General features: G+C 43.3%; 1 protein-coding gene across 13 annotated transcripts in view; it reads right to left on the bottom strand.

Moving 5' to 3' along the window:
* Nucleotides 1-5,890: 5,890 nt before the first annotated feature.
* ARFIP2 (ARF interacting protein 2) overlaps nt 5,891-17,360 on the bottom strand; it is a 274,219-nt gene continuing 262,749 nt past the window's right edge. For all 13 annotated transcript variants that reach the window (XM_086933698.1, XM_086933702.1, XM_086933705.1 and 10 more), the window contains one exon: nt 5,891-10,368. In XM_086933698.1, coding sequence (XP_086789824.1) covers nt 10,213-10,368 — 156 coding nt within the window. In that variant the 3' untranslated portion in view covers nt 5,891-10,212. The remainder of the gene's footprint in view (nt 10,369-17,360) is intronic.

Below are 17,360 nucleotides of genomic sequence, written 5' to 3'. Positions count from 1 at the left end.
TCATCTGAGAAAATATTGGGCCGGGTTATTTTATCTAAACTGAATGACTGGTTGAACGAGAAAGGGGTCCTATCAAATGTTCAGTACGGTTTTAGACCAAAAAGGAGTACGTTAGATCAAGGTCTTAACCTGCACCTATTGGTGGATAAATACACTAGGGCCAAGGAGGGGTCCATGTACCTGGGGTTCATGGACCTCTTGTCTGCTTTTGACCTCGTAAATCGCTCAAAATTGTGGCAAATCCTAATTGACATGGGTCTGGACACGGCCCTTGTTAATCTTTTAGCGGACCTGCACACCGATCTTATAGCATTGGTTAGAGTTACCTCGGAGGGTCGTTGCACAAGTCACTTTAACTCTGAAACGGGTGTCAGGCAGGGGTGCATACTGGCACCCCTCCTATTTACCATCTATATAAATGCTCTGGAACCAGCTTTAAAAGAGGCATCCCTTGACGTCCCACGTGTAGGAGAACTTGGAATTCCAGTTCTTCTATACGCGGATGACGCCGTCTTGCTTTCACGGACTGGTGTCGGTCTCCAACATCTCCTGGACGCCTTTGAAGACTTCATGGGTTCTCTGGACCTAAAGATAAATGTAAAGAAGTCTCAAATTATGATAATGGGCAAGGGTAATAAGAATACGTTTTTAAAAACATTTACATGTGGCAAACAAGAGCTATGTAGAGTAGCCACTTTTCCATACCTGGGAATCACTTTTGATGAAAGAGGTACTTGGGGTCCCCAGTTAAAAAACAGAAACATTTCCCTTGCTAGATCATCCTCTGCACTTCAGGGTTTTACGAAAAAATTAGGAGCTACGCCAATAGCAACATTAATAAAAATATATAAAGCAAAATGTCTTGCAGTGGCCACATATGGTAGTGCAATTTGGGGATACTGTTCTCCGGACAGTATTCAGATTACAGAGAATACATTTCTAAGAGCTGTCCTCTCAGTCCCACAGTCCACTCCAACTTACTCAATCCATACTGAACTAGGAGTAGGATACATTACAGACTTGATTAAAGTGGCCCCTGTTCTAGCTTGGCTGAAGACCTGGTTGAATCAAGAAATCCCCCTTAACACAGCATTCTAAAAGACTGTTTGCAGCTAGATAGAGTAAATAAAATCCTGTGGCTAGCTTACATCAAAGACAGTCTAGTTAAGTTAGGGAGACCAGAGCTCTTCTTTTCCCCGGCCTCCATAACAACAAAGGACATTGCCTTGATTAAAGGTATGATGGGAGAACTGCTAAGTCTGGAGAGGGAACAAATGGAACTAGAGAAATCAACGGTGAGGGCTAGCATTATTATGAGCACCCAAGCAGGCCCTGAATTGTATTTAACTACTGTGAGTCAACCTTATCACTGTTTTCTTTTAACCCGATTTCGGTTTAATTTGATCCACTTGAACCTCTGACATTTTCCAACCTGGTGTACCCCCGATAATGCAATGCCGTGTACTTGCGATAATTTCTCTACCCAGAACACATTGCATTTTTTGATGTTCTGTGGTCACTACAAGGCAGTAAGGACGAAATACCTGATCCCTATTTTAAAGGAGGCAGGGTTCATCCAGGTAAAGCCAGCACTCCTGTTTTTACAGTTATTGCAGACCCCTAGGATTATGTTCCATGTTGCCAGTTTCCTAGTGGGGGCTGTTAGGATCAAGAAGAGTAAGATGACCGATAATTCTTCTAATATGGTTCTTTAGTGGATGAAAGTAAATATTGTTTATATTATAGGGAATGCTTACTTTATGAAATTGATATGTGTAAATGTAATATGTATGTGATTATGTTGCCCTACTTAACTGACCTCTTTTTATAGTATTTCAATATTTTAACATGTATTTATATAGGAAAATATTTTTATACCTTTTTGCAAATATATAGACTGTGTAATGAATCATGATTTTATTCTGTATTACTTATGTATCTTTGATTGTGTGAATATTTGTATAGTGCTATTGTCTTTTTATGATATTGATTTATCGAAATAAAGTATTTCGACTGACTGACTGTTAAGAAAACCTAGTCGCGGCGTAAGGAGTAGTTCTTTTCCCAGGGCATCATGGAGGTGAGTCCTTGCCCTTTCCCATATTGGTCGCACCCCTGGGCAATCCCAAATTGAGTGATAGATGGTTGCAATTTGTTGGCAGCCCCTGAGGCAGAGCAAGTCCGTTCTTGCACCTATTTTCGCCAGTGTAACCCCGGTCAAGTAAGATCTGTGTAAAATTTTGAGCTGTATTAATCAGAAACGAAGAGTGATGGCTGCTTCCCTAGGGGACATTAGTGCTGTTTGCCAGTCCTCATCGTCAATGGGTCCTAGTTCTGTCTGCCAGTTCTCTCGAAGTTTGTGGACTGTGTCAGGTAGGATACTACTTAGTTTTTTGTAAGTCAATGATATGGCTTTAGTGAGCAGCGGTCCGTCAAGTAGCCGGTCTCTTAACGGGGATGACTCTGGTATGTCATTCATGTCAGGAATGGCTGTTGTGAGGGCATGTCTAATTTGGAGGTTATCTAAATACCTCTCCATGGGTCATATCATATTTCTCTCTCAATTCCTCAAACTTAAGGACAGTGCCCTTTTTGATCAGGTCCCCAATAGTGGAAATCCCTTTGATATCCCACTTGTCGAAACCAGGCTGGTGACACAAGTATCCCAATCTTTGGGTATACCACAGTGGCGTGGCTTTTGTGAGGATATTTTATCATCCGAGACGGGAGTTCGCCTGGTGCCAAATTGCTACAGTATGAGCTGTGGGGTAGAAGTATCTCCCTCTGCGAGTTTTTGAGTACAGCGCCCCCAAGTATCCCGCCCTTCCCGTTTGATATTTGTCAAGTAAATAAGCGGGATCCATAGGGGAGCGATATATCCAGTGATTCACCACCATTAGTTGCGACGTCCAATAATATAGCCTAATGACTGGGAGGGCTATGCTGCTGTCAAACCATCCCTTTGTTAGCTTGTTCAGCGCTATACGAGGAGCCCCACGGTCCCTCAGCAATGTCCGGATTTCACTCTCCACACCCGAAAAATAAGCATCTGGGACCCGGTCTAGGCGTTACTTTTTCATTTATTGTGGACATGTATGAGTGAGAGAACGAAAGGGTGAGCCCTGGAACCGCGATTCTTGAGAGGGTCAAGAGTGTTGTGGTCTTGGGTGCCAATTCACTTGTTTCTCTGGTAATGTTAGGAGGCCAAGTGAGGCACTCTAGCTAGTCGGACTCGGGCTCTCAGATACTGATGTGGTATGGTGACTCAGTCCCTACATACTGACCTTCTATGGTCCTAAGCATAGGTCTGTTTCTCAGCAGAATCCATGCAATACTCGATCATCTGCTTCCGCCATTGTTTTTCTACCACAACCATGCAGCAGCTGGATGAGACTGCTTTAGACCTGCACTTCCAAGAAACAGTAGAAGAGTTATGCTCTCCCACCACCTGCCTGCTGCCCAAATGCCAACCACCTTCATGACTTACAATGGAAAGAGAAAGGATGCAAGGACTCTGACAGACCAAGCACAATGAAAATACATAATCGGATGAATCTGCACCCGAGCCTAGATTCACAATAATACCGCTAGTCCTGCAAGGAAGTAAACCATCCAGACCTCAAGGGAGGGGAATCCAGGATTGAGAAAGCGGATACCAAATTGAGGTGCAGCTAGCTCCAGCTTCCAGTACGTGGAATTGTACCTGGCCATTCGTGCATGTGTAATATTTAATTTTATCTATATTATCTTTTTTCCCCAAAGTAAAGTACTGTGTTGGACAATGAGATACTGTGCTGCTGCTTGAGACACCTGTGATTGCTCGCCAATCCTACCGATGACACATAAGTGGTGAAGATGTGGCACTTGGCCCAGTTTGCAAAGCCATAGTAGGGGGGACTCCAAAATATCAAGGGAAACAATCCTACCACCCCCACGGTCGAAGCCGCATAGCCACTGCTCGCACTGAGGATCCTGTAATGTTGTCCGACACAAAGCCAGAGCAGAATACATTTCAAAGAGCAAAAAAAGAACTAAGAGTATAGAAATCTGGCAAATGTTACAATTACTAAAATTAGATGGCTGTGATAGCATGTCAGTTGCCAGTGTTGTATAGTTTTTACCACAATCTACAAGATATTCATTGGATATTAAAATTAGTGAAGCAGATTGAAAGTTTTGTTGACAACCTAAATGGGTCTCTACTTAATCTGAATGAAAAACAGGTTTATCTTGGAATTCAAACTGTGGACAAAAGAAGGTCAACCTTTTCTGCTGCTACGTGGACTTTAGTAATGCCTTCAAAGGACTAGAGATATGAAGATTGTGGCAGAAATTGAGATTACTGCAGATAGTCCAACATCTCCTTTTGCTACAACAAAGATTTAATGACAAAACCTGGGAGCAAGTACAGATGGGCAAAGATCAGACATTTTCTAGCAAGATAGATACATTTAATTGGATAAAGAAAGGGTGTATATTAGACCCTATCCTTTATAATTTATACATTTTAGACGTATCTTTAATTCAGTTCTTGGTTTCCTCAATAAAGTAAGTATGTTTAAGTGCTTTTTTATACTTATGACATGCATACCCTTAAGTTCCCACAGGGCTTTAGCAAATTGAAACTGCTCCATTGGAGTAAGACAACTTAAATAAGTTAAACATGAACTTGTACAACATCAAAATTATGTTTTTTTGGCAAGGAGGGCACTGATCGTGGATGGTGAGAGGGCATCCAACTTCGGTAGTCAGAGAATATGATTACCTAAATGTCAATGTATCATCTTCAATGTCTTAGGCCCAGCAAATGTCTGCTGTGAGTATCAAATGTGATAGAGCAGTGATGGATGGACCTGGAGTTTACACAAAGTACCGATCTGCTTCCTGTGGTCAAGACCTTAGAGGTTGCACTAGCAAGTTTAATAGCCCGGTCTTGCACTACTCTTCAGTAATATGGGGAAGAATATTAAGGGAGGTGCTGTCAACTGTACGAAGATCAGTGAGGCGTGTGGATAGCGAGCTTTGAACAAGAATGTTTTATGAAGGAAAGATTCACTGAGCTATGTCTGAATGTCCTTAACCCCAAAGTCCACAAGAGCAAGATGCTTCAAACAGTCCATTTAGTATTGATCCGTCTTTGGAAAATCAATGCACAACTTTCAACTTGTATCTGCTGTCTTGGCATTGTTAATCTCACACTTTGCTGGTGGTGCATGAAATTCAACACCTACTGCAGCAAATTTAAGTTTGTCAAGTGTACGACCATGGGATATCCTGCAGATCGTCTGCCCATCACAGGAAGCTCTGGTCTTGGAGAGGGTGGTTAGGGTGAGGTATGAGTTCTATCAGGATACAATGCCCTATCTTTCGCTCTAGATAATCGAGACAGAAGTGAAGCCCCACCTTATCAGACCTCAACCCAATTAACTCTTCTCCACTCCATAACAAGCTCCCTTTTCCGCCTACCTACCTCTGCTGAACATTTGCAACCCACCTCCAATGCTCCTTTACAGACAAGAATTTCATATAAATCTGCCTTCCTCATGCAATACTGCAACACAGTAATTTGTATAGCTATGAAAGAACAATTCAACTGCCCCTTGATTATTACAACACATTACCTTTCACATCCACATACTCCCTGCTATGTGGGCGAGAACTGCGTCATGTGAATCTCCGAAAAATACACAATATAATTGAGGGATAGATCATAAGGTGGAGATACAGTGAACCACATGAATATTGCCATGGCCAAGCTCTGGATCAACTCTGCAGATTTGGAATTTTGAAAACAGGGTTCTAGTACAATTTACAGCCTAATGCAACATATGGACACAAACAAATAAAAGCCGATATTCATACAAAGATGTCTGGACTCAAACACAAAATCTACCTTCATGTCCTTTTATTAAAGTTTTCTTTACATGAGAGTTTATTATTTATTACACATTTGAATTCATCTTTTTACAATGTCATGTTTTATTTTACAGAAATGTTTAGGTTTTCTTTCTTTTAAAACAATTATACAGTTCCATGAAGTCACCGAAACAAACAGAACGATTTGGTTCCTCCCATCTAGACGGTATTACAAAGAACACTTGTCCGTACTCACACATACATGCATACAACGGAAGATCTGCATGCGCATGTCGCGTGTCAACGAGGCAATCGGTGATACGATGGCGCCCCCTTGGAGCCACAGCTCACGCTTTGGATTTAAAACTAGGAGTGTATTCCTTTGCTCCCTCTTCAGTCTCTTACCCTCTGACTATAAATGTTCCTGTCCTGTTTGTGGAGTGTGAAGTCTCAAATATGCATTGGTCGGAGGTCGCTCTGCCTGCCGGGTCATGGTGACCACCTCAGTATGAGGATCCTATTACTCATCTTTTGTAAACTGCCATGGCCAATCATAGCTCACTGATGAGTTCCTTTGGTTTGGAAAGTTGTGTGTGTCCTCTAAAATTATCCTAGTGTTACAAAGGAATACACACAAACCTCATAGTTCACACGCAGAATCCTCAGGTGAACACCACAACCTGACCTATAGACCAACAGACCCACAATGTAGTCCAGCTCTGGCCTGCATCATGTTCCTGGTTGACAGTACCCAATCCGCCTAGTCAGTGCACTTCATTCTTAAGTTGTAGATACTCTATTTCATTAGCAAGGTGCTGCACAGCTGGGCCTGTCAACCCCAATTCTGATCTTTCGGACCAGCTGCTGATTCACTACCCGCGCTGCACATTGCTTAGATGCTAAAGTCCAACGCATGGCACCACTGCCATTGCAGTAACGAGTTATGGAAAATTCTGACCATGCGTCATAAACTTTATTTGAAACAAGGTACCTCAATACTGCCCGGAAGCATCCCAACATTCCAGTCTGTATGTTGATGGCTTCATCCAGAGGTCGGAGCATCTGGAGCATTTGTTTGATCATATCACTGGTTCTCCTGGGGCATGAAGTATTAACCTCACAACCCCAGGGGGGTCTGAGATATGGAGGTAGTCGAGAATAGGACACTTTAAAGTGATTTTGAAAGTCAACTTAATCGGAAAGGGAAGAAATCTATTGAGGGATGGACATACAAGTATGCAATAAAATGAGATTCTGCACCAAGAATCTAGCACCCCACACCTTACTGAAACATCTAAGTAAAGCACCATCCATGAATTAGAGAAAAAAATATTTTTAGTCTACTCTTCTTTTCTTTATTGAAGTATCTGTGATATTATTCCACTTTTCTACATAATTTGGGTCCATTACCTTATATGAAAATTTCTAAGATATTAGCATGAGAAACTGCAAAACATCAATTGCACATGTCAGCCAAGAATTTTAAATAAACAGCGGCGGGTCCTCCGCTAAGGCGAAGGAGCGCTGCCCCACAGGAGAAAATACCATGATAATAACACCATGTTATTATCATTTTATTTTTCAGTACTGGCTCTGTTGTGTTTCTTTTCGGTGTGGGCAAGGGTAGGGTAGGGCTGCCCACAGAGTAGGGGGAGGAGTGGTGGGCCATTTCTAAGTGTGCATGACAATTTGGACAGCCGTCTTGGGCTGGTCAAACAGACATGCGCACTTAGCATGTTCTCCACCCGGCTGTACAGCACAGCCGGGTGAAGAACATGCACATGCTCCCACTACCTGTCTGAGTGCCTAACCAGGCCGCTCAGACTTCAGACCAATCACGACGCTGCTGTCATTCTGATGATAGCAGCGTTGTGATTGGCTTAGGGGAGTCCGGGAGCTTGTGTGCTTCCTACATCGACCGAAGAGGACAGATGAGAGGCTGCGGCCGGCAGGTACGTGAAATTTTCTTTTTTTCCTTTTCTGTTTAACCGCCCCACTACTACTGCCCCATAGCAACCGCTACTGTAAGTAACCCACCTACACCATCTTTGACAGACTAAGGTTTCACCTTCTACTGGAGTCCGAAAGCCACCACAACTAAAAAGAGCCAGTAATACAGGTGGCACTGAGGTGGAACAGGATAAATTCTTTACCTAAAAGGCAAACAGAGGTAGGTGGCAATGACCAACTTGCCAGTAAGCTTATGTAGTGTTCCTTCCAGAAAGAGTACAGTGAGGGGCACGAGCCTTCCACGTAAACAGTTACACCCACCAAAAAACTTGGAGGGAACAAACGAGGAACATTCAAGACTAGGTGGTGAATTGCTAGGAAATTTGTCACAGAGGGCAATCTTTCTCAGAGATTCATGTATGGTCGCATTTGCATAGAGGAAGACAAACGTTTGCAGAAAAGCGACCTTGATGCTTTAAAATATAGACCAGTACTCCTTACAAACTCACTTTCACAAGTATTGCTACGATAAGGAACCACACTGATTAAAAACAAATCTAAAATAGCCTTCAATTCTTTGTTGCTTGCAGCTGCTTTGCTCTCTGTGATGCAGCTGCCTCCTTCAAAGGTTGAGCATGCCCGCCAAATTAAATATATGAGAATTTATACTGCTTCAGTAAATTGTGGTCTTGGGAGTCCCAAAAAAGGGACCTGGTCTCTGATAAAGAGGCAGTACAAGTTGCAGTCAAGGTTTGCAATCAGTTGGAGCAGGACTATTATGCTGCTGCAGCTGACGTTTTCTGATAAGACACCGACAACCAGTTGTACAATGAGAAACTACTACAGATCCCGATCAGTAGCTACAGCTTTGGGTAAGAGACACGTCGGATCTGCAGCTCCCTGCTCTCTGGTTCTACAGGCCAGCTCTACAGAGGGTTACTGCTGGCTACCAGATGAGGAGAATGGCAGTGGTCAGTGTCCCCAGTATCTTCTATTGGCACTACATGCCAAGCCCTGTGTCTCCTGAGGTCACCAGCTCACTTCACTGGTATCTTACTATTTAGGGATATTGCAAGCTGTAATGCATTTGGGCCCCCAGGGTCCAACACTTGAGCCATCCTACGCTTTCATATAAAAGTACAGTACGACATGATCACATTGGACCTTCGGAAGGGGTCGAATGTAACTGCATGATTTACATCCATAGGGTAGTACCTCTTAGTATCCGTCTATTGTGGCGCCTAGAGTCACAGCTACCTCTAGTGCCACAATAAGCCCTGGAGTGTGAAACAATCAAGTAAAACAGCCTGAGCCTGTCTACATCAGAACCGTACCACTTTGGGTGAAAGTACAGATGTCGGGCGCAGTCACAAATAATACATCTAACAGTCTGAACCTAGACACCACACGCCTACCCGACTCGGCCAGTCAGGAGCAACCAGCTACTGGCAGATGGTGGAGGGCACCTCCTCCTACAAAGGAAATACTGAGTCCGGCAGGAGATGCCATCCGTGGGCGCTTCAGGCAGTGAATGGTCTACCACATGGGAATAACAAAACCTAGCAGGAACTGAAAACATCACAATCTACAATTGGAAGTCTCTCTTTCAAATCATGGTAGGGAATCAGACTCAAGACCTTCTCTTTTCATTAAAACTACAGCTGAACACAAACACACACCACACATTGCGGTCTCCCCCAACCCAGCTCTTGCAGGTCCAGAGTCCTGAGCAGATCCAAGAAACAATTGTTTTTGGAAATTGAAAACAATTCTTTGATGTTTCTGATGTCCAGAAATGTCTTCACCTCTTCTCTGTCCAATGTCCACAAATCCATTGTTGCTTTCCATGCTCAATGAAATGTGTCCACAACAGTCGGGGTTGCTGGGCTCATACTCTCCCCTCTACAAAGAGTGCAAGCACTGGCAAGAGAATTCCAACTTACACGCTGCGCATACACCTAGAATCAAAGTTCATTCACACCTACCATGCATAGATGCTTGCATAGACTCGCAACCAGCTCATGCCCACACTACAAAAACACTCATCAGCCTTATTAAAATGCACTTGCCAACCTTCTCATGACACATTCTCAAAGACACATCCGTCTATATCCAAACATACCCATGCACACACACAACTGCATAAGCTACCACACAGGTACATGAATACCTGCATTTATAAACAATCGCACTTTTACATAGACACCCCACAAGCACACAAACAACTGGGCATATGATCATACAGACGCGCACCTGCAAACTCGATCACACATGTATGTACAAATGTCTGACCGCATGCACACAAAAAGGTGATCCCTGCTGTGGATCTCAGCAGCACGCTGAGCATGCGGTGCAGTTCTGTCAGATCCAGTTGGTACCCCACCACTCTTCTCTGACTGCCAACTTTCACTGCTCTTCCAGCCACGATGGCTTGTCGGTGCCCGGGGTCTTCAGCTTGATGTTGAACTGCTTGAGGGTCTGCTCCAGCTGCTGTTGGTTTCCTGCAAAGTAGGCTGAGATGGCATTGTGGAATAGAAGGAGCTGCTTGTGCATCACTTTAATCTGCAAGAAAGATAAAACCTCAAGTAACCATTCAACTCAAACGAATAATACGCTGCCTAAACAATCCCGATTGACAACTGTCCTTTTACCAGTAGAAATGAGACTGGGTACCTCGAGTGAACACTTGTGGGATACATTAGGTACAGTCCTGAGCTGTACGCATAGGGGAGCTCCAAGAAATTGAGGTAATTTGAGTAGATGGGAATTCATGTGCAGAATGCATGAGTTGTGCATGGGGGGGGGGGGGGTCAAGAGGATTGGCATGATCAGTCGAACAACTTAGAGACAGTCAACTTCGGTTGCCCTTCAACCCCTCTCCCCATAGAGCCTCCCTTATTCTAACTGCTGGGAACAGACACTGTGATGGTTCAGGATTTAGGTGTCACTGAACTGGTGTGAAAGGTGGGACGAAAGAAAAATGAGGGGAGCCAGGCAGCTGGGGTCCGATGATTAACACTATGAGAGGTAATCCATGCAGAACCTCCTTGTGACAAGTCAAAAGTCAGTCAGCAGATACACAGAAGTGAAATGATCAGTCTATGATTGGAAAGAAATGAACAAATCCACCTGACTTACAAGTCCCTTTATTCCCCCACCACACCAGAGCTGACCTGAGAACCCCAGGAGTCGCACCATGAAGAGGATCACTAGTTCTCTTGTTCTGGACCTCCTCCTTCGCAAACCCAACCACCTTCATCAGTCTGCAGGTAAAATGCTTACTAACAAATTATGAAGACTATAAAACCCGGCAAATAGAATATGCCTTACAGTAGGTAAGCAGGGCCTGATGAAACCTGCTCTGACAGCTCACCGCTGCTTACCGGTCAAAGTCAGAATTTAAATTTAAGGTTCTCTGCAGGAAAAAGGCTGTGAATTCTTGCAGAACTTAGAATTCGATTACACCCCAGCAAGTATGAATTTGAGCCAGCAAGGGCCATTCATGCAGAAGAAACACAGAGGCAGATCCTTGGGAGCACACAGTTAAAGACTGCACAATGCCCTCAGACCTGCGCAAAGATCTGAACCCAGTCATATATGTTTTACTAAACATCAGAAACTAAACTAGTCGGATTATCTTTCTAAACAGACTTTCCAGACTCTCAAGAGCGGAGGTCTCAGAACCTCGGCTATGGGCACCTACCCAGGCTGATTGGATCTTTCTATCACGGTCAACAGATGGGACAATGCATCTATCCCTTATGCACTCTGAAGTAATAGACAATGTACATACAGTGTGCTGTACAACTCCTAAATAAATAAATACATCTATGCAAACCACCCAGTGTAATTTTCTCCCTACCTAAGACAAACACAACGTCCTGAAATGATCTGAAGACATTTTCTTCACAGCCTATGGCTAGAACATAACACTCTAAGCAATTTTAAAGGCTGGGACTTTAGCACTTCAAAGACCACCAAACACACTACTGCTGTTAAGACGTGCAAGAACAGCTCCATTGCATGTCTATCTTATAAGACAATAGGCAAAATAGGAGACTCCCCCAGTGCACAGTTGTTCCACCAAAATCACATCACAGAGAGGGCACTATGTGGACTCATAATGTGACACCCTAATTCACTTTAGGTACCCCGGACTCATTACGAATCCCAGAACTGGCTAAACGTCCACAGACACCTCCCTTGTACCATTCCTGTTAAAGAGCTCGGAGGTGGGTAAAACCAAATGAATAACAATTATGTTACTTTCCTTGTAAGCATCTATTCGTGGCATGTGGTGCTGTAGATTCACATGCTATGCATAATTCTGCCATCTAGTGTTGGGCTTGGATGTTTGCAACTTGTTTTGCTTTGAGGTAACATGCATGGTCATCAGCTCCATCTTCAGATTGGTTTTCTCACATCAGATGCAGATGTAGCCGAGCTAGAAATAGCCTATACTTATGACAATGCAATGTGAATGTAAACAAAGTGAATATATGAATTATCCAAGTATTACCTGGAACAACAATCCGCTTTCAGGGAGGTGGGTGGAAGCATGTGAATCTACAGCACTACATGCCACAAATAAGATGCTTACAAGCTAAGTTACATAATCCATTTGTAGCATGTGTTGCAACAGGTAAACATGGTCTGCACAGTCTGTAAAGCAGTTCTTCCCATGCAGTGGCTAGTTACTGGGTGTTGCAAATGTTTGAAATAATGACTTAGTAAAGCTTGTCCTACGCATGCATGTTGGTGTGCTAGAACATCCACAGAGCAATGTTTAGTAAATGGTTGTGATGTTGACCAAGTAGATGCTTTGCAAATATCTGCTAGAAGAAGGGCAGGGATGCACATTTTTTCCTAGTAGAATGTGCCCTTGGGGCTGGGGAATGGGGGCCTGTTAACATTCTTTTGGCTTTGGCATAATAAGTTTGACTACATCTGAATATCCATCTAGCAATCCCTGCTATAGCGTGCCCCTGTCTTAAACTGGAAAAAGCTACAAACACTTGTGTTTTCCTAATTGATTTCGTTCTGTCAATGTAGTATAGTGATTCTCTCTTTACATCTAAAGTGTGAAGAACTCTTTCTGCTACTGTCTGTGAATTGGGAAGGAAAGCTGGCAACTCAATTGTCTGATAGAGATGAACGGCTTTCGGTAAAAACTTTGGATAGGATCTTAGGATAACTCCATCCTGATGAGGCTGACAGAACGGCTCTTGTAGAGTGAGCGCTTGTATTTCACTTACTCTCCTTAGTGAGGTAACTGCCACTAGAAAAGCAACTTTCCATGAAAGGTACCGAGTTGAACATTAGTGTAAGGACTCAAAGGGGGGTCCATAAGTCTAGTTAGTACAACATTAAGACTCCAGCCTGGAGCAGGTGGAGTTCTTGGAGATGTTAACTTTTTTAAACCTTCCATGAACACTTCAACAACGGAGAATCTAAACAGTATAAGTAGTTCCCTGTTTTAGCTGTGTAGGGAAGGTGTACAGATGTGTAGGCCTGATCGTTGAAGATGCAGAAGGTAACATAATACATTTTGTACTGCAGGGTTGATAGGGCCAGTGTGTTGAGCGGTATAATAATATACACATTTTTTCTACTTCGTTATGTAGCAGGTTCTTGTGGCCTTGCCTCTTTATGGATGTCCATATAGTCTGATGGTAGGGTTAGGTCCCAAACTCTAGGACTACAGGAGGTAGATTGCTAGATTGATCTGTGATTGGGATCTGGGTGTCTGATGGTCCCTTAATTTTGCGTGAGAATGTCCTGCCTCTCATTGGGGGCCTTCGACAATCTGAGTAGAGTGTTACACCATGGTTGTCGGGCCCATGTGGGGACCTCTAAAATTGGGTGAGAGAGGTTTGTCTGAGCTTCCTCACCATATATGGAAGTTGTGGGAGAGGCGGGAAAGCGTAGGCAAATCTCCCTGACCAATTCATCCATAGTTCATTGCCTTGTAACTATGGGTGATGAAACCTGGAAGTGAAGTGTTGGTATTTGGTGTTTTCTACTGCATACCTCAGATTTGGAAGTACTGCTGAAGGACTTGTCTGTATAGTTCCCACTCACGGACCTGTTGGTGCGTCCAGCATAAGAGATCTGCAAACACCCCGAAGATATTCTGCCAGGAGGTGAATGTGATGGTGTTTTGCTAATTTCCAGATGCTTTGGACTAGCTGCGATAGCTGAAAGGAATGAGTGAATCTCTGTTTCTGTATGGAATACATCACTGTCATGCTGTCCGTTTTATGAGGACCATTTTGAGCTGAATGTAGTTCAGTGCTGATCTGTTCTTGGGAGCGCTTCTGGTGCTACCCTTTGGTGAGTGTTCGGTTGACGCTCATGGTTTCGGAGAGGACGGCTTCGGCGCTGTAGGCTTAGATGCGGAGGGTTTCGGTAAAGGACAATAATAACTGGTCAAACCTCCTGAGAGTCTTTGCTCGGTCAATATAAAATCTCAAACATTGTCGAACGTCCAAATAATTCTCTCAGTGACTGTCAAATGATTTTCGAAGCACAACTTAAGAATCACAGGTTCATTTTGATTGAAATCATTCGATACAGTTGGGCTGAATTTCAGATTCCATTTGGATCGGAAAAGCTGCTCTTTAATAGAGAATGCTCCTGTTTTCCTTGGTTTTTGGGCGATATGAAGGCCAACAGAAGAGCCGTTTTCCATGTTGCTTATTGAGATCTGCTTTATCTTTGGTTCAAATGGTGGTTTTATCAGTTGTTCAAGAGCTGATAGTTGCCACAGTGGTGGTAACACTCTTAAAAGCCCTCTAATAAATTGTTTGATGGTTCAATAAGCTGTTAAAGAAGCCTTGTCAGGCGAAAGTCTTAATCTAGTGAAAGTAGTTGGATGAACAATAATAGAGTAGTGTTTCAATCCAGATTTTGCCAACTGCAACAGGTATACTAGTACTTTGAGTTGCTCTGAAGTCAGAGGGCCCAATCCTTCATATATGCACCAGATGCAGAGTCCCTTCCACTTGGCATGGTAAGTTTTTATAGTTGAGGGCTTGAGGTAGGATTGCACAGCAGTCTGAATGGATATCAAGATTTTCATGTTTTCAGGAGCCGTGCTGTCAATGTGAGAGATACTGGAGTGATGAAAAACCTGGCCTTCTTCACTGGAGAGAAGATCCTGGCAGCTGCAGAGGCAAGTATAGGGAGCTTCTCGTAGATGAAGAAGACTTATGAACCTATAAGATGAGGCATGCAAGTGCTTCAAGAATCAGTTCGCACGGTTTCCTCTTGACTGCCCTTATGACCGGTGGAGTCAGCGGAAGTGGTGGAAAGGCATACGCAAAGGTTTTTCACTGTGAGATCGAACATGCCTCTCCCCTCAACTCCGAGTGCTACCACCTGATTGGAAAGAATTGGCATTTCATGCACTTAACAAAGAGCCTTGTTACCAAATTTTGATTGAGCTCTCAAACATGAATTGTTTCATCATTCTATCTGCCCATGAAATATTCACTCTTGGCAAATGTTCTCCTGCTGTTACGTGGAGGACGTCTTTTGAGGGAGGTTTCCAACATCGTGCATTCTTGAGTCATCCTGAAAACCATACAAACTCATCCTAATGGCCCACACCGGTCTCCTCGCGCTCTGAGCATAATATATCAGATGAAGCTTTTGGAGCAGTAGAAAATATACATTCTCTGCTGGCCTAAAATTTTTTCACCTTTTGGATAATTGTTGATTCGTGAGACATCCAAATGCCATTACGTTTGTGCTTTGTATTTAACGAAATCCCTACATCCTGTGGTCTTATTGTTTTTCCGCTGTACCCTCTCTGGTTGTGACTTACCCTGGCGGTAGTTTTTGGGCACTATTTTCCAGATCATTCTGACAGCCACCAGTCGAGAGCAGGCGCTTAATGCTTTACGTTCTTGGACAAAGCGCTAACTCTCCACATTGCACTTCATAGATTCCTGCTCATCTCAGGATATCAAGTTTTCTAACGTTGTGGCTCTTCTGGACATAGGCCCTTTTTGCACAGAAACGCGCATAGAAACCATCGAAATCATCTGAGTCTGTGCCAACCTGTTTGTTTCCGCAGTCCCATTACAAAACCTTTGGATTTTTAATCATTGTCTCACCCAATGTTGAAGTAGTCAAAATATTTTGAACTGTTCTAACAGACATGGAGTAAGATTGATTAGCTCCTGTAAAAATTCATCAGCTATCTCGGATTATTATTGTTTGTCTTTCGAATATTGTGATTTTAAATTTGTGGATGTGTTGTTTGCATGTGAATATGAATGAAGCAGGTATGAGTGAGTATTTTATGTAAAGTGCATTTATTTGTAACAATAAATAATGTTTTTTTTTTTTATTTAGTTCTTTCAGTTTATTTTGCAAATGTTGTGCTGTTGAATAACTGTTTAGTCGCCTTAAGTCTTTGAACTCATCTACTGCCAATGAACTACAGCGACAGATGGAGCAATTCTATATATGTTGAGTCTTCTGAAAGAGCTGGCAGCTCTGTACCACCTCCGGCAGGTGCAGTAATGCGACTGCGTGCCAATGTCATTCTGCTCTGAAAGTGAAAGGCACCACCCATTCATGCTGACATCGGTTGCTTTCTTGTCTGTCCGTATTCTGAGACACAAAGCTAATCGGCAGATTGGTATAGACAGTGCTCAGCTGTCTTGATTTGGGACCTCTTTAGATATAAAAAGAGTCCAGTTTTCAGAAAGGGAAGTTGGGAGGGACAATGAGGAATCAGCGGTTAGATAGAGTATCCACCAGAAAGATCGTTACCAAAGGTAAGTAACTTGCTTTTCTGAAGGATACTTCTAACCGTAGAGTCCTCATCTTATAAATAGATACTGTAGCAGTACATCCCAAGGCAGTGGGTCTGTGAACTGGTTCATTCCAAAAAGTCCTGTAGGACTGAGCAGGCAAAATGCCCTTCTCGAAGGACTTGCCTGTTGAGACAGTAGTGCTTCGTGAACTTGTGTACCGATGCCGATGTGGCCCCTGACAAAAGTCTAGGACAAATAATGCAGTGGTTGCAGCTTTGGTGTTCGTGAAGTGTGCGTGCAAGCATTCTAGAGGCTGCTTCTGCACCAGTGCATACCAGATCGTAATGCAGGGACAAATTAATTGAGAGATTGCCTATTTTTGCACTGCCTTGCCCTTCCTTGCTTCAGGAATCCCTACAAAGAGCGGTTTGTTTACTAGATGTTCCTTGCTACGATCGATATAAAAATGTAGTGCTGTCTTAGGGTCTAAACGATTGAATCATTTTTCTTCTTTAGAGGGATGGTGCTGAGCAGAGAAATGCAAAAGGGGGGACAGCCTACCTGACATGAAAAGGAGCGAACACTTTCAGGAGAAAGGTAGTTTTGGACCTCAATACCAATTTATCTGGGGAGAGAGTGGTATACAGTGGGTTTACAGAAATAACTAGCAGCTCACTCAAACGTCTAGCTGTTGGTATGGCAATGAGAAAGACTGTCCTCTGTGTCAGAAGTTTCAAAGCACAATTGTACACCTGCTCAAAAGGGGTGTAGATCAAAAACAGTGAG

Source organism: Lissotriton vulgaris, chromosome 8 (assembly GCF_964263255.1).
Source record: "Lissotriton vulgaris chromosome 8, aLisVul1.2, whole genome shotgun sequence".
In the NCBI taxonomy this organism is placed as follows: Eukaryota; Metazoa; Chordata; class Amphibia; order Caudata; family Salamandridae; genus Lissotriton; species Lissotriton vulgaris.
The sequence above is the reverse complement of the archived record's forward strand: the minus strand, read 5'-3'. Positions and strand labels throughout refer to the sequence as shown.